The 24,627-nt window shown below is 43.4% G+C and overlaps 1 protein-coding gene across 3 annotated transcripts in view; it reads right to left on the bottom strand.

The window, feature by feature from the left end:
* The window catches only part of ARHGAP42 (Rho GTPase activating protein 42), a 605,600-nt gene that overhangs the window by 162,170 nt on the left and 418,803 nt on the right, over positions 1-24,627 (bottom strand). For all 3 annotated transcript variants that reach the window (XM_029602393.1, XM_029602394.1, XM_029602395.1), the window contains 2 exons: positions 11,213-11,317; positions 6,474-6,603 (listed from right to left, as the gene is read on the bottom strand). In XM_029602393.1, the coding sequence (XP_029458253.1) occupies positions 6,474-6,603; positions 11,213-11,317 (235 nt within the window). The remainder of the gene's footprint in view (positions 1-6,473; positions 6,604-11,212; positions 11,318-24,627) is intronic.

The following is a 24,627-nucleotide window of genomic DNA, read 5'->3' as shown; positions in this document are numbered from 1 at the left end:
GAAAGACTGGACCAAAAGTGGCTGAAGGACATTCTGGGCATCTGGAAATAGAGGACAGAATGATCCAACACATATTAATTTGGTATAACTGCAGTGAACTGCAACTATAAAGTGCAGTAACACTTTGTAGTACTACATTTTGGAGGGAAATGAATCCTGCTCTTGGCTCTGACAATGCAAATATGCTATCAGCACATGGATAAATGGAGAAGAATGTGAAAACACACAGGGGAAATACTGGGGATCAGATTGTTAGATGAAGAGAATTGAACAGTGAAGAAATTGAAGGAGAGAAAAGTAGTATCACATAAGCAGAACACACTATATGTATGAAAGTCACTTTCCAGCACATCATGGTAGCATTGGTAATTTTTTTTTTGGTCTAAAGGTAGCTTTCATAATAAAAAAGTAGCTGAGACATGTAAATCATCCTGGTTTTTTCCAGAAAGCAGAGTTGCTTACCTATAACAGGTGGTCTCTGAGGATATCAGGATGTCACTCCTCACACATGGGTGATATCATCAGATGGAGCCTGGCTCGGAGAACTTATTTCAAACTTTCTAGAATTTTGACTGAGCCTCATTGAGCATGCATACAATATACCATGCATCCATGCAGGGTCCTCTCAGCCTTATATCATAGAATTCAGAATAATAATAAAATAAAATAATGAAAACACTCACATATTGGAAACCCAACTCTATGGGGTGGTGGGCGGGTTTCGTGAGGACTGACATCTACTATCCTCGGAGAACAGCCGATACAAGTAAGCAACTCTGCTTTCTCTGAGGACAAGCAGGATGGCAGTCCTCACACACTGGCTGCACCCCAACATAAAATAACACCAAAATAAGTGCCAATGGGCACAACAACAACTAGTTTTGTTGGTAACGGGGAAAGGTGGGAGGGGGGGGGCAGCCTGATCAAAAAAACAGTAACAGAGTTGGGTTCTACACCTCAAACAAGTTCCGAAAGTAAAGATTGGCCAAATCTGTTGTTGCATCGGCCATCCCTATCCAAACAATAATACGATGTGAATGTGTGGCAGGAACTCCATGTCACAGATCTGCAGATCTCCATGGGAACTACTTGCAAGTGGGCCACTGATGCTGCCATGGCTCAAAGAGTAAGCCTTGACATAATGCAATCCTGCCTGGGCAATAGAAGGAGATGCAGAAAGTGTCTGCTTGACAACGGCGATACCCAACTTATTTCTATCAAAGAAATAAAAAGTTGAGTGGACTGCCTATGAGCTTCTGGCCACTCCAGAAAGAAGGCTAAGGCTCTTTTGCAATTCAAACTATGCTTGATCACCTTGGTGCGAATGGGGCCTGGGAAAGAATGTTGGCAGGACAATGGATTGGTTAAGATGGAAATCCGTCACCACCTTAGGCAGGAACTTAGGGTGCGTACACAAGACCACCCTTAGTGTAAGGTGGATAAGTCACTAAGGCTTGGAGCTCACCGACCCTGTGTGCCGAAGTGACTGCCTCCAAAAATATAATTTCCAGGTCAGGAACTTCAGGTCACAGGAACGCAGCAACTCAAAACGAGCTTTCATCAACTGAGCTAACACCACATTGAGTTCCCAAGACACAGTAAGAGGCCATGGGCGAGGCTTCAACTGAAGCAGGCCCTGTATAAAATGTACAACTATAGGCTGCACAGAGATGGGCACACTATCTACACCATGGTGATATGCGCAAATTATACTTAGATTAACTCTAACAGAGTCAGTCTTCAAACCAGCTTCCAATAGGTGTAGACAAGCAATTTTTGTGGGGAGCAGGAGAAAGGATCTAGGGCAGTGGTTCCCAACCCTATCGTGGGGGACCCCTCAGCCAGTAAGGTTTTCAGGACAGGGTTGGGAACCATTGATCTAGGGCATTCTGCTCACACCATATGGAAAACCTTCTCCACTTCAGCCCTTAGGACTTTCTAGTGGAAGGCTTTTTGGAAGTCTCCAGGACCCGAGACACATCTTCAGAGACACTGAGTGGTTGAAATATTAACTTCTCAATATCCAGGCTGTGAGCGACAGGGCCTGGAGGTTGGGATGGTGGTACTTGACCCGATCCTGGGTGAAGAGATTTGGGGAAGTCCCCAGCTTGATCGGTTTCTGGATGGAAATCTCCTTAAGAAGTGGAAACAGGCCTGCTTGGCCTATGAGGGACTATGAGGATCATAGTCCCTTTGTCCTCACAAAGCTTCAAGAGGCTTTTCACTACAAATGGAGCTGGAGCATATGCATACAGGAGATCCTCGCCCCAGAGGTGGGTGAAGGCATCTGAGGCCGCATGACCTGTACAGGGAGCAGAACTGAGGAACCTTCTTGTTCCAAGGGGCTGTGACGAAATCCACATATGGGCTTCCTCAGAGTAGGCAGATCTGATTCATGACTCCTTGATCCGGAGATCATTCTTGGGTTCTGAAGGTGCAACTCAGTCTGTTCCCTATTACATTCTCTGTTCCGGTCAGGTGCATGACGCTGAGCACCATCCTGTGGGAGAGGACCCATGACCAGATCTGGACCACTTCCTGACACAGGAGGTTCGATCACATACCGCCCTGCTTATTGACATACCATATTGACACTTAGATGTCGGTCTGTATAGAACAATTTTGTTGGACAGCCGATCTCTGAAAGCCCACATCATGTACCTGATCGCCCAGAGCTCCAGGAAATTGATTTGATAGAGATGTTCCTGGGTGGACCATAGACCCTAGATGCTGCGTTCATCTACATTAGCTCCCCAGCCCAGGATGGATGGATCCATGGTTAGGACAATTTGGGTGGGCGGATTTTGGAAGAATACCCCTCTTTCCAGATTTGAAATTTCCCGTCACCACGTAAAAAAGTCCCAGAGAGATGGAGCGACTCAGATGTGATCCTTCAGCTCTTGAATGGCTTGTCATTACTGTGATCTCAAGGTCCATTTGGCCTTTCATATGTGCAAACGTGCCAAGAGAATGTCGTGTACTGTCATGGCCATATGCCCCAATAGCCTCAACATGTGCCATGCTGACACCTGCTGGCTCTGTTGAATCCCTGCTGCAATGGTCATCAGTTGATGGCCTATTGCTGGGGCAGGAAGGCCTTGGCCTGAGCCGTGTCTAGCAAGGTTCCAATAAAGTCTAATTGTGGTGATAGGCTGAGATAGGACTTGAGGAAGTTGACAATTATCCTAGTGTCTCCAGCACCCATATGTTTGAGCATTGACTTGTTGACTCCCGCTTGAGAGGTGCTCTTGACCAGCAAATCATCCAGATATGGAAAAATGTGAACTCCCAGTCTGTAAAAGTACACCGCCACCAAGGGTAGGCATTTCATAAAGACATGTGGGGCTAATTTGAGCCCAAACAACAGAACACTATACTGGAAGTGCTGCTTTCCCACCACAAATCTGAAATACCTCTGGAGTCCTGGGGAGATCTTGATGTGAGTGTTAGTGTCTTTTAAATCCAGGGAGCATAGCCAGTCCCCTTTTTGCAAGAAATAATTCAGGGTGCCCAGGGAAACCATCTTCGATAACTTGTTCAAGAGCTTTAGGTGCAGGATAGGGACAGACTCCCCCTGTTTTCTTTGGTATCAGGAAGTATCGAAAGTAAAATCCCTGCCATCTTTGCTAGTGGAGTGTGTGAAGAGTTCAGGCCGTTACAAGGGAAGAGAGCTCCTAAACCAGTACTTCCTGATGCACTACCAGGCCCCAGAATGGGCTCGGGGGCAATTTGGCAGGGTATCCAATAGGTTCAATTTGTACCCTTTACGAACAATGGAAAGAATCCACTGGTCCAAGGTTATACTGGGCCACTGGTTTGCAAAGAACCAAAGCCTTCCCCCGACTGGCAGGTCCATTACTTCTGATATGTGTGACTTGGGTATGCTCCCTGCAGTCCAGTCAAAACCCAATCCCTGGGACGGCCATGAGATTCCTGGTATTGCTGATGGGAGCAAGGTGGCAGAGGGTAGTACCTCTTCGGATAGAAGGAGGACTTTTTGGACCCAAACCTTGACGGCCTCCTGGTTGTTGAGGGCGGTTCCTGAGTGCCAGTGAAGAGATGCTTGAGTGTCGCATTGGAAGTCCCAGTTCTGGGCCACCACAACCTTCACTTTATCTCCAAAGAGATTCTCTCCTGTACAAGCTATGTCAGTGAGTTGCTCCTGAACTTCCAGTTTGAGATCCGAGGCTCACTGCCATGAGAGTCTGCAGGCCCTGATTCCTGCTGCAGAGACCCTTGATGCCATTTTGAAAACATCAGTCGAATGGACCCTATGTTTTCTGCACTCCAGACCCTTAAGCACCAGCAACTGCTGCTGCTGAGGCAGTTGCTCAGCAACTTCCTGCACCTGCTTCAGGATGTTTCACAGGTACTGGCTCATATAAAGCTGGTAGACTGCTATGTGGGCAATAAGCATAGTGCCCTGTCACACCTTCCTCCCAAGAGTATCCACTGCTCTCTGATCCTTCCCTGGGGGCACCAAAGCATGGGTCTGAGAGCACTTGGCCTTCTAGAGAGCAGATTTGATGGCCACTGATTGGTGAGGCAGCTGACGCTTGTTGAATCTGAGAGATTTTTAGATGAGATAAATCACATCTGCCTTCCTGTTCACGGGAAGTACTGTGGGGGGGGGGGGGGGTGTTTCCACATCCTCATCAGTAACTCCACAAGCATGTCATGCACTGGGACTGCCACAATCTCCTTGGGAGGCTCCACGTACTGGAGGATATCTAGCATTTTGTGTATGCTATCCTCTTCAGTCATCAACTGTAATGGGATGGCCTCCACCATCACCCGAACAAAACCTGCAAAGAAGAGGTCCTCCAGCAGGGACTTCCTTTGATCATCTGGAGTTGATGGTTCTGAGGGGAGACTATCTGAAGCGTCATTAGAAGCCACAGAGGAGTCATCCCCCCAGAGATCATAGGTGCCTCTTCTCCACTATCATCGACTGACGATGGGGCCCTAGTTGCTCGGTCCCCAGCTAGAGTTGTGGGCACCGGTTCGACTGGCTATTGTGGCCAGGGCCCCAGTGCCACCTCCAGTATCTGGGAGCTTCCTTGTCCGAGGAACCGGGGATGACAACCAAATGGGCTGGTGGTGGCACCTGTGGACCGCAGGGCATCAATGCTGCCCTGGGAGCCAGCACCAGGGACTGGGTTGGTAACACGTTGATAAGCACATTCAGGGATTCAAGCAGCAACTTAAGGAGTGATGGTGCTGGTGTCTATGCCATCAGTGCTCCAATGCTAACTCATATCACCTTTTCCACAGCCAGCTGCACGTGCCTCTTCAATTCCTCCTTGAAAATCGTCAATGTCAGGACAGCCTGGAACCCAGGAGATGTAACCAGATCCTCTTCATAACCAAGAGGATTGGTAGCAGACATTAGGGCCAATGGAGACTGTGGCATACCCCTGGCATCAATGGAGGACTCACTCTCTTCGTCATGGGGTTGCTTCGGGGGCATCACAGTATAAACTGATGCATCCCCATGCCCAGAACCATGTATGGACAAGGTCTGATGCCAATGCTTTTTTTTGGCTTGCTTTGATGCTCAAAACAGTCTTTTCCCAGTGCCGAGGTCGAGGACAACGAACCAGACATCCTCAACCTAGAGGAGCCCAACAATGGTTGGTCTCCGGCATCCCACTCAGCTGATGACCTCGATGTAACTGGTGGCCCCACCAATGTCGATGGCTTGGTGTTCATTGGTATGGCTCCAAGGTCCTTCGATGTTGGTCTCCATCGGTACGGCTCCAAGGTCACTCGATGCCAATGCCTCTGATGCCAATGTCAATGGATCAGTCTTCTCCAGCCTGAAGAGGCATTCCATTTTATTGAGCCGGATCTTAAGTCCCTTTAGGGTTATCTTGGCAGATTTGCTACAATCTTCAATGTTGTGCGATGCTCCAAAACAGGGGACATATCTATCATGGGGATTCATGATAGATATGGTCCTCGTTCAACTGGGGCATCGTTTGAAACCGGAAGTGGACATATCACGAAAGAAAAGGGTCGCACAATCAAAACGATGGCAGCAGTCGTCGATGTCCGACAGGCATGTGGGATCTACAATGCACATAAGCTAACCCCAAAATGTTGAGAAACCTATCTAGGACACTAATGGGAGAACTGGTGGGACACAGTGTCGATCATGCGAAGAACGTGAAAAGAAATCGCTAGAGAAAGGCAGTTTAAAACTGTGTCAAACTTTTGAGGCTCACCCGACTGTGAGACACAAGGCTTTGCAGAAAAGAAAAGACTGAAGCCATGTGGTATATTGCAGGTATGAGCATAGTCAATGAGGCTCAAAGTTCTAGAAACTTTGGCAGAAGTTTTCCATGCTGGGCTCCATCCGATTATGTCACCCATTGTTGAGGACTGCCATCCTGCTTGTCTTTGGAGAAAACATTAGACCAGAGACTATATGCCAGTTATTGAATGCTGTGAGTTCTGTTTGTTATACTTACGTTTCTCTTGCACATATAGATAACCTTCCATCGTCCACTGACTTGGTGGCCTGTAATCTTGGCCTGCAGCTTTCATCCTCTGCATCAGTCTCTCTACCTCCTGTCTAGTACTTTCAAAATTATTCCTTGTCTAAGGAAAGGAGGGGAAAAATGTATGTTACTTCTACAATAATTTCACTGGAATAAATTAAGTTTAGGTACTTTGAATTTTGTATCAGTTTTTGGAACAGTTACCATCTCTACCCGAACTGTACAGTCATTAATACCACCAAAAAAAAAGTATAGATCGAACACTTCAGCAATCATAATTTTATGGTGCCAATGGTGATTTCTGCCATAAGCAAAAGCGGAGTTCACTAATGTATAGAAAATTGTAAAATGTGAAAATGGCTTGAAAAATCCCTTTTCTGGCCAAAATGAGGGGCTTCTTGCATATTGTGTGAGTCCCAAGAGAATTTGGTGAGAAAATAAGCTCATTTAATTTTTTTCTGTGTTCAAATACCATGTTAGTGGGATGGGGAATTTTTAAAGGATTTCTGGAGGTAGAAAGAGACTTTACTAGTAGAAATGGCTCATTATAAAAGTGCCGAAACAAATCCATGGATAAACTTTGGTACATACATGTAAGTTTACCTGCACTGAGCAGAGGTGTTCCCAGGTGCAGTATAGGGAAGGGCTTGGACCTAGGTGCCTACTTTTGGGATTTTTATGCCATGCATGCATATTTTATGGAAAAGTTTGTGCACACAAAATAGCAGATGTAGTTTTGATGGGGCAATTTACAAATCAAACATACACATATAATTTGCATTAACAATTGGTATAACATGCATTTATTTGTCAACTTCCTAATGCAGGCTGTTACAAAATTATCCCCTTAATATATACTAAATTCTCTATTTTAGAATTGTAGGATTCCTCAAGTTCTATTCCAGCTAGAAAGGGCTCACCTTCCATGCTGTTCCAGATTCTCTTATTTCCACTAACAAATGTACAATGTTGAGAAGTTTAGAACTTTCAAATAAATTATTGGTGTACTGGTTAAAGGTTTTGCCAACAAATACAGTAGGGTTGTTTTAAACACTTTCAAGACCCATCATAGTAAATCATGGTTAGTTATACCAATCAGAACTCTATAAATACGTGCAAACTGGAAACATTAAAAGCATATCATATTGCACAAAAACATTAAAAAAAGTGATTGAGAAAGTATTATTAGAAATAATGAAAACAAAATGAAAGGATGTTGTTGATCCCTGAGAATATTTTCATCCTAAAACACAAAAGAAATGCAGAAGAAAACATTTTATAGAAGACTCCTGTTTGTCTCTTATGAAGCTGATCTTGGGCCCTTCCATTAACTCAGGTACAAATTTAAAGGTGAATTTTAAAAAGCGCTAGGCATATTTTATATAACGTGCTCAGATGATATAAAATTCTAGCGCATGGGAGCTCTCGCCCAATAGGCCCGTGGATGGGCGCATTTTAAGCTTTCAGTCTGACAGGGTCATTCTTTATTGTGCGACGTGCCGGTTTCACATGCAGTGTTATTAAAATTAGGGGAAGGGGAGCAAGCTGGGCGCAGTTATCTCCCAGCAGCACTGTGGGTGATAATATTTTTCACATCATCGCTGGCAGCACCTTTTCCCGTGGCGCTATGGGGGTGAATGTGTGCGGTGCAGCCACCTGCCCACAATCGCCCCTCCACACTCTTTTTTTTTTTTTGCGACATCATTCTGCTATAAATATGGCAAAATGATGAGTCTAAGGGGTTAGACTGTAAGCATTCTGGGGATAGGAAAATACCTATATTACCTGAATATGAAGTGCCTGAAAAGGTGGACTATAAATAATAAAATAAATAATAAACCTATTAACAAGGCATTTGTTATATACTATTACCAGGAGAGAGACATTTCTCCTGCCAAAGAATGAAGCACATAAAAATACATTTTTTACATCACTTGCATTTCTACTTTTGCTTGGCTCTTCATTTTAAAGTGGAATGAAATTGGATTATAGATGGATGACAAAAGCCTAGTCTGAAGTGCTGTGCACTAAAATTATCAATTCTATTCAGTGAACGCTGAATTTTACCTATTGTAAACCCATTGAAAATCAAGTAATACTTGAGGTTAATGTTCAGTGCTTCTAAAGGGTTAAACAAATTCATGATTAAGAGGTCTATGAAACTTAACTATTTTCAAAATAAATTCTTAGGGATGAATTTTCAAAATTTTACGCACAGAAAAATTAGCTTATATGCATGTAAGTAGCCTCTACTGTACAGAAGTAAAAAATATGTATTTTCAGTTTCACATATATAAAAGGGGAGGTTTAGGGGCATTCCAAGGTGAGGCTAACACTTTTGGGTGTAAGTTGCTATTTTAAAAGACATGCACGTACATTTTCCAACTTACTTGCGTATTTTTACACCTGCTAATTATCTGGCATACATGATATTAAGCATGTTTACTGTGTAGTACTGACTGGGTGGGAGGTCTGGCTGAACTGGGGAAAGCTCAGGCTGAAGAAGGTCTCAATGACCTCAAAAAAGACTGGGTGAACTGGTGGACTAATTGGTAAACGTAAACTGGTTCATTTCATTTGCACATGCATGTTTTAAAATTGGCCGACTTACGCGAGCAAGCCCTACTTTACTTTTGCGGGTAAAATATATGCATGAATGTTTTTAAAATAGATAGGGAAATTATGCATGTTCAATGCATGGAGAAGCCTGCGATCATAGGCTCGAAATGTGTTGTGCGTGCCATCATTCAACCAGATAAAGCTTGAAGAGTCTCAAGAACGCCTGTTTTGTGTTCAAGGACCTGAACTGTGGACCTTGTTACCTGGAAACATCAAAAGTGAACCATCATTTTTAAAACTTAGGGAGATGGTTAAAGCTCGTTTTGTTTTTTTCCCCAAAAAGTTTTTAGTAACCTATTTCCTTGATGTGTTCAGGGCAAGTGATCATTCTAAATATTTATTTATTTAGGGGTAGATTTTAAAAACTCTGCGCATGTGTTCAAGTGCGCGCAGCTATTTTATAATATGCGCATGTCAGCGCATGCATGTTATACAGTACAGTTCCCGCGTGCACATGCGCACCAGATTTTGCATGTGCAGGCAAATTTTCAAAAGGAACGCGCGAAAACGCGAGTAGGGCTTCCCCCCATTCCCTATACCCCTACCTAACCTTCCTACCTTTTCCCCTCTCCTTCCTGACCTCTAACCCTCCCCCAACTATTAGGGGGTTTTTTTTGTTTTAAAATTTACTTCAACTTCCAAGATGAAATAACCTCCGGTGCGCGCTTCCCCGGGACAGCGTCTAATGGCACTGTCCAGGCCCTGACCCTCCCGTCCCGACCCACCCCTTTCCGATGGCCCGGTACTTCTGCGCATACCAAGGGTTACACGTGTGGCTGTGCCCCTTCGAAGGGCCCGGCAACACGTATAACCCCCGGTATTTGCTCGTACGGGCCATCGAAAATTCGGCCGTTAATGTTTTTATTTTTTGTCTTTTGATGTTAAGATTTTAGCTACATATGTTTTTTGTTTAACATGTTTTAAATTGATATTTTTATGAATTGTTGTAAGCCGCTTCATATCGTAGATTGGCAGTCTAAAGATATAGTAAATAAATAAATAAATACATGTATTTGCACATAAGCATACATACGCATGTATGTTGCAGGGGAGAGAGATGCATATTTCATACACGCAGGTTATAAAATATTTGTATATACATCTTCTCATGGCAATATATATGCCGCCACATGTATTAGTTTGAAAGCTATTCTTCCAGTGTGTTTGTTCTGTAACTGGACAAAGAGCCAGATGCCACCTTATAGACTAAAAAATGTACTGAAGCAAAAGCTTTCAGGGCCAAGAGCCCATGTCATCTGCTGAATGTTACATATATTTTTATAAATGATTTTGTAAATTATTGAGAGTTCTGCTATCAATTTCATACATTTAGAAGTGAGTTTTCAAAGGAGCTAAGGCATGTAAAAGTTGCAGATAACATAGCAATTTTCAATAGCCCATTTGTGCGCGTAAAACCATTTGAAAATTACTTCCATAGGTTTCAAACCCTGATGTAAGCATAACTTACTGAAACATGGCCAGGTCAAGATTCTAGAAGGTTTTTTTTTTTCATTTTTTGTTTTATGGTTTAATATTTTTGGTTTGATTTTATTTCATATTTTTTAATTTTATTATTTTACTTCATTGTCATTTCTTTTATTTACCTCCTGCGTTACTTTTACATTTTTGTTGCTACCAGTGCTCTCTGACAGCAACTTATTATCTTTTAACCTCTTGTTTGTGCTGTTTTCTTTATTAGGCTTTTTTTTCCTCCAAAATTAACCATATTGAAATTTTCACACTGTCATTTTTTAGGGAGCCACCTGCAGTTGTTCACTACCCTTATTTACAAGCAGAAATGGACAGGTTAAAGCACACAATGCCTCCAACATTTTAAATTAGCAGAAAAACAATATCTATCGATCTAAAAAAAGATTCATATAAGCAACCACTTGAAAACATCTATGAGTTTTGATAAAGAGGAAGTGTCCTGTGCTTGTGTACATGCTCACTATTCATCGCTATGCATATACATTTGTATCCTGAAAGATTTTACAAGGAAGCTACAATTTGTAGTTGCAATAATAAATACATATCTGACGTATATACTTCAGAAAGGTAACTCGTGAAATAGCCCTGGTGAAGCTTACGTTTTGTAAATTGAACTGCAGCTGCTGCTTGTATGGAGTGAATTCTTGTGCCAGTTCATAGCCTTCATGGTAAAAAGTAAACAACCCCTGAAGGAAGGCCAAAAGCTGTGAAGATGGAAAAGAAAAAAAAAAAGACTATTTAGTATGAAATACTGTACTGAAAATACAGCTATGTACACCAGGCCTGACTCAAACTGCAGGAGTCAGGCTCGCTCTCTTGCATACGAAGAAAGGAGGCAATGAAAAAGTAGGGAAGAGTTGTATTAAATAGCAGAGATCATTTAAGTGCTACACGGCTACGATCGTTAATTTAGAAAAAAACATGTACAAACACTGTAAGTCATGGAGATATTATCAGAAAGCTAGGAAACTTTGATCCTAATGTGTCTGTGCATTCTCAAAGCACTTCCCTGACAACACAGTAATAGATGTTTTTATCTTTAAAGAGGGGAGATGGTGTGGTAGGTAGTGTAATGGCTAGACACACTAAACTGAGTCAGCAGAAGTCTTGGAACATGAGGTCAAGATTCCCGTCTTCTTCTAGCTCTGAATGCAACCTTTGGATCCAGTCACCCAGTTTCCTGTGGATCAGTTTATCACACAACGGAAATCTGGCAACATTAACCACAAATGTCATCCCTTCTTCCCTTTGGAATCTTACATAGTCACACAGTAATGATGGCAGAAAAAGGCTAAATGGTCCATCCAGTCTGCCCAGCAAGTTTCTCATGTTAAGGGGCGGCAATATTTGCAATCCAAACCAAGCAACTGTCAATCCCATTACAAAATTACTGCTAGTAAAAACTAGCTGATACCTGCTGAAATGTCATCACTGAAGTTAGAATGTAGTAGAAAAAGCAGAGGCAGATCTTTATATAGCATCTGGAATTAGCTATGTGTTTAGTTACAACAGGAGTATGTTGTATATGTGACAGTAGGACAGTTGTAAGATTCAGGTAATTGTAATTATAAAATATATATATATTACATTGAAACCACCACAAATAGTAATAACTAAGAGAAATGATGCTTTTGGCCCCATGTCTATGTACTCTTTGCTTAGTATCCTTGTTCTGGTTCCTTGCCTTGCTCGTGCTCTGTTTAGGCCTCCTGGTGGCCTTTCTAGTCTGTGTGCTCCCTGTACTGCCTTTGTCCTGTTCTAGGCCCTCCTGTGGCCTTGTGGCCTCTCTTGTCTGGTCTCATATCCTTGTCCTTTGTCCTGTCTCAGCCTCCTAGTGGCTTTCCTAGCCTTGGTATTCCTCGCCTTGTCCTTGTCTAGGCCTCCTGGTAGCCTTTCTAGCCTGTGTACTTCTAACCTTGTGTTTTTTCTGTCTGGGCCTTTCAGTGGCCTTCCTTGACTATGTGTTCCTCGTCTTACTCCTGTCTTGCCTAGGACTCCCTAGGGCTTTTCTTGCCTTTGTATTCCTTACCCTGTTGAGGCCTCACGGTAGCCTTCTGTGCTTGTACATTCCTAGCCCTGCTCTTGCATTGTCTGTGCCTTCCTGTGGCACTTCCTACCAGTGTATTCCTATCTTGCTCCTGCCCTGTGCTAGGCCTTTCCAAGGCTCCTTTGCTGTCCCATGCCGTGTCTAGCCCCTTGTTTGCGTGTGGACCCCTGTTGCCTTATACTTTCTTGTCTTCCCCTGTGCTGCCAGTGCATTCCTTGTTTGTGTTCAGTGCGGCCAGGACATTTTCCTGTAACTTGCCTTCTGTTGCTTGCCAGTCCCTGTGGGTGTCCTGTCCCTGATCCTATTCACCACCTGCACTGGAGGGCCCAACCCAAGGGGAAGGTGGCTGGTCAAGTAGAAGACCTCACACTTGTCCTGCCTGCTCCTGACCGCTGCGTTTCCCACCTGGGGGTATCATGAAATCGGCCAGCGTAGCTGTGACAGTGTGTGGGTGTGGGTGTGTGTGTGTATGTGTGTGTGTGTGTGTTGAGGGGAGGAGGGGTTTGGAAGGTGTGAATGTATGGTGGGAGAGGAGGAATCTGGAGGAGTATGTGTGTGGGGGGGGGGTACATTGAAGGGTAAGAAGAGTCTAGAGGGGCTGTGTATATGTGGATTCCTGGTGAGACTGGTAATTATTTGAAAGAATCTGGTAGTTTGAACCCCACATTTTCAGGAATAAAAAAAAATAAATCTCTTCTCCTTAGCAATATAAGCTATGCTGACCTAAGGGGAGGCAGTCTACTAAAAGCCCCGAGAATGCAAATGTTTACCAAGCACTTTCTAGATCTTGTGAAGGTCGTCCGTGCTGCAGCAGCTCCCCAGTGAAGGAGTGCACATGCATACCCCCTTCAATCCCCGCTGACAGCCAGACACCGCAGAAGCTGGTGCGTGAAGGAAAGTGCCTGCATGTACATCCAGCCAAGCAAATTATACACATATTTATATCTGACTATCTCTCCATCTATACACTGATATTAAAAGTCAACTATGTTAAAATTCACAATATCTGGAACTACTGCTGACCTACGTTTTTTTTCATTCTCCCTCTTTCCAATGGATATGGCTCTGATTTCTTGTTTCTACAGATGAAAACCTTGAAAATAATTCCTATGCAACAAGGCAAGGGGGGGGGGGGGGGGGTTTGAAGAGGCAGTGGGAGAAATGGCAAATCACTGATACCAAATCAGTGTTTGGAACATTTTACAGTAGATAAATTAGCTGTCACTGTGGCAAAACAGACTTTTCTGTCTCCCTCTCCAAATCGTTCAAAGCAGCTGTCTTTCTTTTACCATCTACTAGTTTGAATGAAGAAGCTTCAATAGGTTTGTATTGGGATCCATTTGCAGAATATTTTGTACTGCACTTGATGGACCCTCGGTCTGATTCAGTAGGGCAAACTCTTTTGTTCTTACATTTGTTCCCTATCCATTCCTGCACACAGTTCAAGCTCCTCTTACCTACAGCAGCCTTGACTCTGGAGCTCCGCACTACCTTTTCTCGTTTTCTTGTCTCTCTGCACCCCGCTAATCAGGCGAGTCACCCCCGTCTATGCCCCTTTTCTACTGCCAGTTCCTGACTCCGTGCTGCTTTCCACCTGGCTGTACCATCAGGCCGATGCCATAATATTGTGCTGAGCCTAGCGCACAGGCTAACGAGCTCTAGGACGCGCGTTTTGGACGTGCCAAGCTAACACTCAATGCAATTAGGGGATCAGCGCGTCCAAGACGTGCTTCCAAACCACTGTGCAGGTAACGGTGCTCATCACATGTAAATGCCGGTAGAGGAGGCTATTACCCCCCCTCCCCCCCCGATGCAAAAATTGCAGTGCGCCTGATGCATATGTTTTAACACGGAAAACTTAACGCCATCCCCAGGGCTGGCATTAAGTCTTTACACGCTCCAAGCCCCCCACAACCATAAAAAAAAAGCTCAAAATACTGTTTTTCTGTGGTTCCTCCTTAGTATCGTCCCAATACTAAGTAGGAGAAAGCACAGGAAGCAGCATTAAAACATTTTTTTTTCTGGCGTTCAGGTTAGGGAAACAGACACCCATTAATTGAGCGTCCAGTTTCCTAACAGGCACACAGCCACTTCTCCTGGGCGCTAAAAAGCCATGGATGTGCTAGGGACGCACAATTTATCTCCAGCGCATCTTTTTTAGCGCGACCCCCTCCTTTTAAGTTATGCGTCGTGTGCCTAGGAGAGGTGGCTGGGAGTGCATTAGGGAGAGTGAACGCTCGGTCATGAACTTCTGTGCTGGTGCATCTTGCTCCCTCTTTCCTTATTTAAATCCCATTTAAAAACTTACCCTTTTGAGGCTGATTTTAAACCTTAATCCCGATTCGCCTGCTTATGGCCTCATTAATTTGTATCCACTGTCTTAATAAATGAAATTCTCCAAGTCTATTTTGCCCTGTATATTTGTCCTAATTGGACTGTGAGCTCTTCTGGGTAGGGACTGTCTTATATGTTTTTTGTACAGCGCCACATATGCTGAGTAGCGCTATAGAAATGTTAAGTAGTCAAAGTAGTAGGAATTGTAATCTTGACCCTCTCATGTTTTACTGTAGTACTGAATTGATTACTGAAAATTCTTTGTCTTGTCTGTGTCTCACCTAGATTGTAAGCTCCATGGATCAGGGTCCGTCTATACTTTATGTATGTTTAGTAGTAGTATATCAGTTTAGAATTTTATTAATAAAATAAAGTGGTGATTCATTGTGAAACATAATTACCTGTTTGATATATATGTTATAGGGTTTTATAACCCTCACTTCTTATGATTTCCGACACTTTAGTTTTGATATAATTAGTGGTACACATAGCACTAAACTATGATTCAGTGCTCATATTATTTGTAGGGTACATGTGTGTCCTGCCAAAAATAACAGGCTTCAGTATCTTCACCCCATAAAGAAAGCAGAGTTCCCAAATTCACCTTTACATAACCCTCCCCCCTCCCCACTATGAAGCTTATGTACTCTGAGTACGTTAAAAGAGTATGTACTAGAATTTAGCAAACTTTTTCAGCATTCATGTTAAAACATTACTTTACTACATATGTAGCAAAGTAATGAGATGCATAGCACATGAGCAAGTTCAGCGCGCATGCACTGTGCTTAGCACAATTATTAAAGCATAGGCCAATTCAATTGTTCCCACGCTGACAAAGTGATCCTCCCACCTCAGGATCGCCCGGATCAGTGCTGGACCCTGGATCAGTAAGAGTTTATGAACTGCCCTCTTGCCCGCTCACCACGGGGCCTTTTCCTGGGGGTCTAGGGCGTGGGAGAGAAAACGCAGAAGGCTTCATTTTTCAGGACTTCTGGGAGGACAGGGGAGAGTTTCGGGGCTCCTTATGTTGTTGGAGGAGGGAGGCAAAGGACACAGCTCCCCCCCTAGTTGAATTGGCATGGAAGCAGTTTATTACAGCCCTAACAGAAGCTAAATTTAAGCTTTAAATTTGCAAGGGAGCATTAGTACATAGTGCACTAAGGAGGTCATTAGCATGCTTTGCACTTGTTTAGCCTATGCGGTCAAGTTAAAATATAAAGTACCTGCATATGAGCTAAACACCACCAATTTTCATTTCTGTCAGGGCCTTTGTACATAGTGAATTTATAAGCATGTTAACTAAGATTAGCATGTGTTAATTTTAATGTGTTTTTGGTACATGAACCCTTACGAAGCATTCGAGGTAAATATCTGTCGATTTGTTATCTGTCAAGAAATATATTTTAAATGACAAGCCACCCTGTTAAAATGACAGCCCTTTCAACGGAGAGCAAAGCACAGCTAATCAATGTGGCAAACTCTGACTATTAAATGAAAGTCCAGAAACATTTCCATTAAAATTTTCAGACTGTTCAATTATAATATAATTTCCTTGCATGCCAGCCACTCTTTGGGAAATATGCACAATAAGGCAGCCGACAGATGTGTTTAGAATGATTATCATGGCAGGCACACATTTAGGCATGCTTTTCATATACATTTTCAACACATACCATCTGCAGTTTACAATAATTATCTAAGGTATAATCTGTTAGAACCACAATACTAAACACTGACGTGGAAGAAAGTCTGCAATAAGAAGACATTTTGGGATGAATTAGAAAACAGCTAAAGCAAAAATGAAGGTTTGCAAACCATTTTGTTGAGAATCAGACTGATTCTTCTCAAAATCTATGAAATTCTACCTAGTAAAATGATGACATATATAGTAATCTCTTACACAAAAGGACAGGTAGACTGTCTTTGTTCCTCCTATCTCACCCCCTCCCATTTTATATCCTCCACCGTCCAGCCATCACAGCATGAGTTCTTAGCCAGGAGCCATAAACCACAGTTCCATCCGGAAGCCCTATTTCTGGCCACTAGGGGTCACTGCTGAGCAACAGCTGACACCCCCTTCCCCCAGGGAGTGTGTACGCTGCCTCCGCAGCATCACCAGCCCTGGCGGCCTAGGGATCAGAAGCCAGGCCTAGAAATCAAACCCACGTCTCTTATATGGCAGAGAGCAGCACTGCCACTTAGCCAACCAAGCATATTTACAATTAAGGTGACTAATTCATATTGAGATATGTAATGGGCAGCGATCCATCACTCTGTTGCACAGGAGAAATATACATTTTTTTTTTTTTACATCTCTTTTGCTGCCCAGTCTCAAATATCATTTAGAGCACAGACACTTCTTAACCTTGTCTGGTTCTGAACACGATGTTTTATTCAAGACTCATTATTTTGTTACTATACATGTTTAATAGAACTAAAATGAAATAGATAAAAATCAAGTACACAAGGTCCCTTGCAGTTTTAAAGGCTGTCTCATGAGCCAGAGCTTGATGTTAGGCTAGAGAATTTTCCCCACAGGCACACAATGGGAGAAATTATTGTAAAACCGGACCTTCATTAAAGCTTCAAAGCAACACCTTGCAATGCAAAAGCAACCTTGGATGAAATCTTCACATTTAACTTACAGAACTGTAGGAGATGACCCCTCCCCTCCACTATATTTTTAACCATCTGTTTTCTCTATTCTCTCATCAGCTACCAGCTATGCTCAGACCCCCACCCTGCTGCCTGTCTAGGAGGAAGCTGCTGTTAAAAGTGCAGAGGATCCACTCATAGAGAAAACACGTTACTAAAAAGTAAGGCTCACATGAAGTGCTGGCTATGCATTTTGCTTTTTTGAGTCGGTGAGGAAATAGTGCTGCTCGAAGGCATAGCCCTATGAGGAGAGAGTGAGTGCCTTCAGAGAACAGCCGAGCGGGCGAGTGCATTTTCTTACATTTATCTACATCACCTTCAGCACTACCAGAAGGGCAGTTTAAAACGGAAATAAGAATAAAAGAAAACAAATGTAATAAATATATTTTATGTGTGTATTAACTTTAAAGCACAGCTGAAAAGAAACCTAACTCCACTAGATGGCAGCAAAGGAGAAGATATGATACAGCGAGGGCTTCCCAGAATTTTAGACCAGAAGTAGAAAACCGAATCAGTCTGTCACTTTAGTTGCCAGCAAATCTCAAAGAGCCATGTTCACATGTTATATCCTCTTATGCTTTAAGCGTTATTAATTCCATCTCATTCTGAGATATAAAAGTGCTACAAGAAAGCTCCCCAGCAATGGGGTTCATAACGCTCACAGATTTTAGTTGTATATAAAAGGGAAAGAGCTGAAGGGGGGGGTCACAAGCAAACACCACTGCTATAATCTATTTATTTATTGATTTATTTAAAGTTTTTTGTATACCGACATTCGTTAAGAAAACATCACATCGGTTTCCATGGAACAAAAAGTAGCCAACAGGGCTTTACGGGGTGGCTAACCTTTCGTGTATTAAGAGCAAACAAATTAGAAAGCACAGTACAAAAGAGCCTCATGTTTCAAGAGATCTAGGAGAGGTGTGGGAAGAATGGAGCTCGGAGACCTTGGAGTGTGCAAGTGCGAGGAGGCCCCAGCGAGGACCCGCGCCTTTTCCCTCATCTCCATCTCTTCCCACCAATCTCTCTTTCTTACAATTCCCTCACCATGTTCTGAGCAGTCTCTCTCAATCTCCCCACTTGACCTCCATCAGTCTCTCTGCCCTCCTCCCTGTTTCCGCCAACCTCTCAATCTCCCACCCTGACCCTATCTCAAGCCCTCCACTTGCACCAACCAGTCACTCTCTCAATCCTCCCACCAAACTCTCTTGCTCTGAATTCCCCCACCCTGCACCCAGACGTCTCTCAGTCTCAATCTCCCAACTTGACGCCCACCATTGACCCCCCTACTTGTTCCCACCTGTCTCTTTCTCAATCCCCACCACTCTCTCTCTCACTCTGTCGTTCTCCTACTTGGTCCCCAGCACTCTCTTACTTTCCGAAAACTGTGTCAACCAGTGTCTCTCAATCTTCCATCCTGTCCCCAACGTCTCTTTTTCAATCCTTCGCCCATCCCCATCCAGTCCCTGCAAGCCTCTATTTCTGTTTTCCCACCCTATCCCAGACTTGCCAGTATCTTTCTCAATCCCATTTTTCCCTATCAATATGTTTCCGTTTTATCAATCTCTCTCTTGATTCCTCCAGCCTGTCTCCATCAGTCTCTCTCAATCCTCTCATCTTTTTCTCACCTCTCTGTTCTCCCACCAGTGTCTCTGTTTCTTTACTTCTGACTAGTCTCGCTCAATCTTCCTGCACTATTTCCATCTCTCTCTTTCTCAATAAATCCCATCTTTACCCCACTACTCTCCCCCGATCCAACCAACCTCTCTCAATTCCTCCATCCTGACCCCACCAGTCTGTGTCTCTCTCAGATCCCTCAACCTGTCCTGACCAGTCTCAGTCTTTCCATTTTGCCCCCACCAGTCTCTCTCAATCCCTCTACCCTTTCTGTCTCTCAGTAGCCCCAGTGTAACATCCTCCACCCCTACACAAGAACAATGAAGGAGGCTCAATGGCCTTAGCAAAATACCTTCCATCCCACCTTTTGTGCTATTTAACTCCCCCTTCTCCATACCCTCTGTCCGGCACCAGTATTCACCTGACCTTCTCCTCTCCGCCCCCATGTCTCCACCCTGCTCTCATACACACTCTTTCCTCCCCTGCCTCTACCTAGCATCAGTATCTCCAGTCCCTCAGTTCCTATCCTGTGCATTGCTGCCTAGTTCTAATGGGACAGGAGCACATGACCTACAATTTGTACATGAAAGAGTCTCGGGTTGGCCACAGTTGTTCATGTGCATGAAATAAGATCCACATTTGATTCTTCACTTGACAACTTTTCATCAAATACGTCACTACCTTGTACTGAGTGTTAGACCAAGGTCTTTCAAGCCCATCATTTTATCCCCAATAGTAGCCAGCCCAGGTCACAAATATCCAACAAAAAGTAGATCTATTTCTTGTTACACACTCCCTGTTATAGCGATGGCTTTTCCTATACCTTGCTAATTGTTTATGGACTTTTCCTCCAGGAACTTGTTCACACCTCTTTTAAAACCCACTATGTGAGCCAACATGTCCACATCTTCTGGCAACAGATTCCACAGCTTGACTGTGTGTCAAGTAAAAAAGTACTTTTTATGATTTGTTTTAAATCTACTCATTGTTAGTTTCAGAGAGCAGGGGTGAGCAAACCTTTTGAGCCACAGTCCACGTTACATTCATGCAACTGGTTGGGGGCACCTCAAAACAGATTACTTTCTATATGTGGGCATGTATGGATATTATGGGGTAGATTTTCAGATGTAAGCGCAGGCATACATGTGTGCGTGCTACTCGGCACGCACACATGTACGCCTGATTTTATAACTTGCGCGCGCAAGTTATAAAATCGGGGGTCGGAAATCGGAGCGGCCTTGTAGGGAACTTCCCTACCCTCCCCACCCCACCCCACCTTCCCTTCCCCTATCCTCCCCCCCCCCCCCCCACCTTTTACTGATTGTTTCTTTTGTTTCAAAACTTACTTCAGCCCTGGGGCTGAAGAAAGATGCGCGTGCCGGCCAACTGCTGGCGTGAGATCCCCGGCACAGCTGCAAATGGCCGCTATGTCGGAGGCCTCTGACCCCGCCCCCGGACTTACACGCGTCCCGGGGCTTTACGCGCGTCGCCGGACCTTTTGAAAATAGGTCCGGCACGCGCAGGATAATTTACGCGCGTAACCTTTTGAAAATCCGGCCCTATATATATATTTTTTTTTTTCATACCTACATATACATACATATACAAACACACACACTAGGCCGGCTTGTCATGCTTTTTCTCCATACAGCTTGATTCAACATGTGGAGGAATTATTTTTTTTTTTACCTGCAGCAGAAAGGCTGGTGGTTAGAAGAGGCCCTGAAACCTGTTCTAATGAAAGACACCACTGGCAGGAGGGCCAAGCCCAGTGAGTGGGAGAACCTGCTTCAGGACCTGCGCCGAAGAACAATAGTGGGTGAATGAAGGGTGGGGGAGGGGTGAGAGAGGGTGAGTGATGGGAGGGAAGGGGATGGGAGGGAAAGGAGAGGACGATGTGAGAAAGGGAGAGAAAGGAGGGGAGAGAGTGAGATGGAAGAGAGGAAGCAGAGTAGGGTGAGAGGAGAGAAGGGTAAGTGGGAGGAGTGAGTATGATGAGAGGAGAGTGGGAAGAGGGAATGGAAGGAAGGATTACAAGATGACAGGGAGAGGAGTAGGGGGGAGTGCAGAGTGGGAGAATGAGAAAAAAAGGAAGGAAGAGAGGGGAGGACAGGGTGAGGAGAGAGAGAATGAGAGTGAAGGGAAAGCAGGGTGTGTGACACCCCCCGAACACAATGTACCTCGGGGGGGGGAGGGGGGGGGCAGATACAGGTAAAGGGAAAGCAAGGCAGCAGGGCTCTCAGGGGTGAGGCAGAGAAATGTATGATTATTACTACGGCATATTACCTGCCACAACCCCAGGAGCTCTGCTCTCTCCCTACCCAATCATCCAGATATGCCTCGTCCCACCTGCTTAGGAAACTTCAAGTGGTACCCTCCCCCTCACCTCTTTTTGAAATTGTGGCCCTTCCCTTGAAACATTTGGGGACCCCCCTGCTGTAAGCCCTTCAATGAAGAACTTCAAATGGAATCCAAAACCTGACACTGGGTTTCATTTCTTTATTTACTTATTTTAGCATTTGTGACGTTTGAGAATACCTGAGCGTTGCATTCTCACAGAAAGAAACTGTAGTTTGGTCCTGCTGATCCCATGTAATCTTTAAAAAGCATCATAAGGCGGCTACTACAGGTATAACACCAGTACTGTATCCAGTCATAACCAAGCTAAGCTTCCGCAACGTACAGCAGGTAACAAAAAAACCGACATCCTCACTACAGGAGCTAGGAACTCTTCTGCTATTTTATCGTATAGCACTTTTTTCCAGGACTGGAGGAGACAATTCATTTTTATGTTCGTAGCTTAGTGAAAATGTCTTCTCTTTCGGATGATCTACCGATTTTAAAATGCCTTTCTCCCAAGACATCTAAAGTTGCAACATCTCTCTCCGCTCCAAAGGGCGAGGGCAAAAGAGGAACTAGATTTAGATGACGGCTAACACTGGGACCTGACTTTTATGGTCCAGGGAACTGATACTCAGACATTAGGGCAAAAGTGCAGGACTGCTTCTATGGCCAAGTCCAAAAGCAAAGCACGTTCAAGCAGCATTGTCTGAAGAATCAAGGCTGCTGACCATGTAAAAAGTTGCTAGTAGTATTACCATCCTTAACCCAAGGCTTGGGGGCTAACTGCACAGAGTGGTAGTTCTACCCTTAACAGAAACATGGAATAACCTACACGGAGGAGCAGGTTATTCCATGTTTACCACCATAAGAAACTTGCTGAGCAGACCGGATGCATCATTTGGTCTTTTTCTGCCATCATTACTATGTTACCATGTAAAAAGGCCAAATTTCTTCTTAAAATGTCATGTTTGAAAGGCTTATCTTGCATTTTGTTTTATATTTTTAACCTACCCAAGTCAGTGGGGAAACTATTAGACAACCTTCAGTGTGCTCTGTTTTCTTGAGAATTCAATGCCATGTACTCAGAACAACCCTGCAACCTGCCATCATGAGTTGACACCAAAAGAAGTGGGTATAGCGATCTCTTGGTGAGTTTCCAAGTGTTGATCTTCAGTCAGTATTTATCTTCGGTAAATAACTGTTTTCCCATTTTCTAAGAGCAATGAAAACTATTTTTTTTTTTTTTACAGAATTTGCTCTCCTAGACAGCCTGAGAAGCAAAATGTTTGCCAAATATTTGCACAAAATCCAAAGTACCATGGAGAGCCATGCAACAAGTAACATATATTTCAGTTATCCTGCGTACATTGAACAGGTGTGTTGCTAAGCATGCACTAGATACGATCTGAAAGACATTTCTGTAAAATCTGAAAGCAATTTATTTTCCCCGAAAGACTGTATGGGATTAACAGATTAATGCTATGCAACCACAGTAGCAATTTTTCTCTTCTAGCTGTCAGTATAAGCGTTTCTTTCAAACCCACAACACAGTACAGTACATTTAGTTAGGTTAAACTACCACATTAAGACAGCACATAAACACATACCACTTCCCACATATAAGCAGATGCACAAAAACAGTCGCATGTATATTTGGTTTGCTAATATCTGACAATTTATTATCTGGCAATTTATTTTGTACATCGTGAAAGCTCTTTATTACTGTTATATCATCAATGAAATGCTGTTGCCTGAGCTCTCGTTCTTTCCATGTACTAAATAGTGGGCTATTCAAGCCTGAAGGAAATTGTAAGTTTTCCTGAATAGTCAAAAATGGAGTCATTGTACCTTACAATTTCAACTTTTTATATAGCAATCTCCAGGCTTTCCTGCAGGAGTTTACTATAATATTCTTTTTTAAGATCTCCTATTTATCTAACTGGCACCAGGTTGTTTAGTGACACCGGGGAAGCCCAATCCTGTAAGAATGTGAGTGGTATATAGTCAGAGGTGTCAAACAACCAGTCTTTAACATGCCTTAATACACATGCTAAATTATATATTTGTAAGTTCAGACACTTTAAGCCCCCTGTTGTGGAATTCTCATCAAGATCTGAAATGGGGCTCTTGGTTTCTGGCCGTTCCATAAGAAACTCCTCAAAACGCAAATTATCTCGAGATCTTTTTCCTCAACCAGAGTGGTAAAATTTGTAGCATGTAAAGCCATTTAGGCATTTCTATCATTTTTAACAGGTGTATCCTTCCCATCGACAACAATGGCAAAGTACAACAGATAAATAATGTACTTGTCATACCTTTTAATAGGGGGGTCTTATATTGGCCTCATATATTTCTGCTATGTTCATTGGTATTTTTATTCCTAGGTATTTCATTTCCTTCTCCACCCAAATCAGAGGGAAAGTACCTCCTTAATTTTCTTATAGTTTTCTTATCATATCTAATTCTTTTAACTTATCAAGGTTTATCTTAAGCTCTGCAAACTCCCCAAATGTTTTTGTATCTGCATTACATGGGTCAAAGACTTCTCTGGGTTTGTTAAGTAAACCAACACATAGTCAGCAAAAGCCTTTGTTTTAAAGGTATATTTACCTTATATCCCCGTATTTCTTTGTTAGCATCAATTTTCCTTATCAGCTTACTATTAATAGAAGTAAAGAAGCTATTTGGGAGAAAACAAGGTACATGCTGGGGTCTAGGCAGGAATTCCAGTCTCCTCCCATTACAAGGGGGAAGGCAGAGAAAGCCTCAATTATACTCAGCAAGTGCGCATAAAATTTCCTTTCGTCTACATTAGGCCCATATACATTGGCCAGGAGAAAATGCTCACTATATGGAGAACATTCCAGTAGCAGATATCTACCATCCAGATCTTTCTGCACCTTATGCACTCCCAAAAGTAGAGCTTTATGAATAAGGATACAGACGCCTCTACTTTTTGAGTTAAAGGAGGCAAACTCATCATGCCCTACCCAATACCTCATCAATCTGTCATGCTCC

This window comes from Rhinatrema bivittatum, chromosome 5 (genome assembly GCF_901001135.1).
Source record: "Rhinatrema bivittatum chromosome 5, aRhiBiv1.1, whole genome shotgun sequence".
Classification (NCBI taxonomy): domain Eukaryota; kingdom Metazoa; phylum Chordata; class Amphibia; order Gymnophiona; family Rhinatrematidae; genus Rhinatrema; species Rhinatrema bivittatum.
Note: the sequence above shows the minus strand (reverse complement) of the source record. Positions and strands in the feature narration are given on the sequence as shown.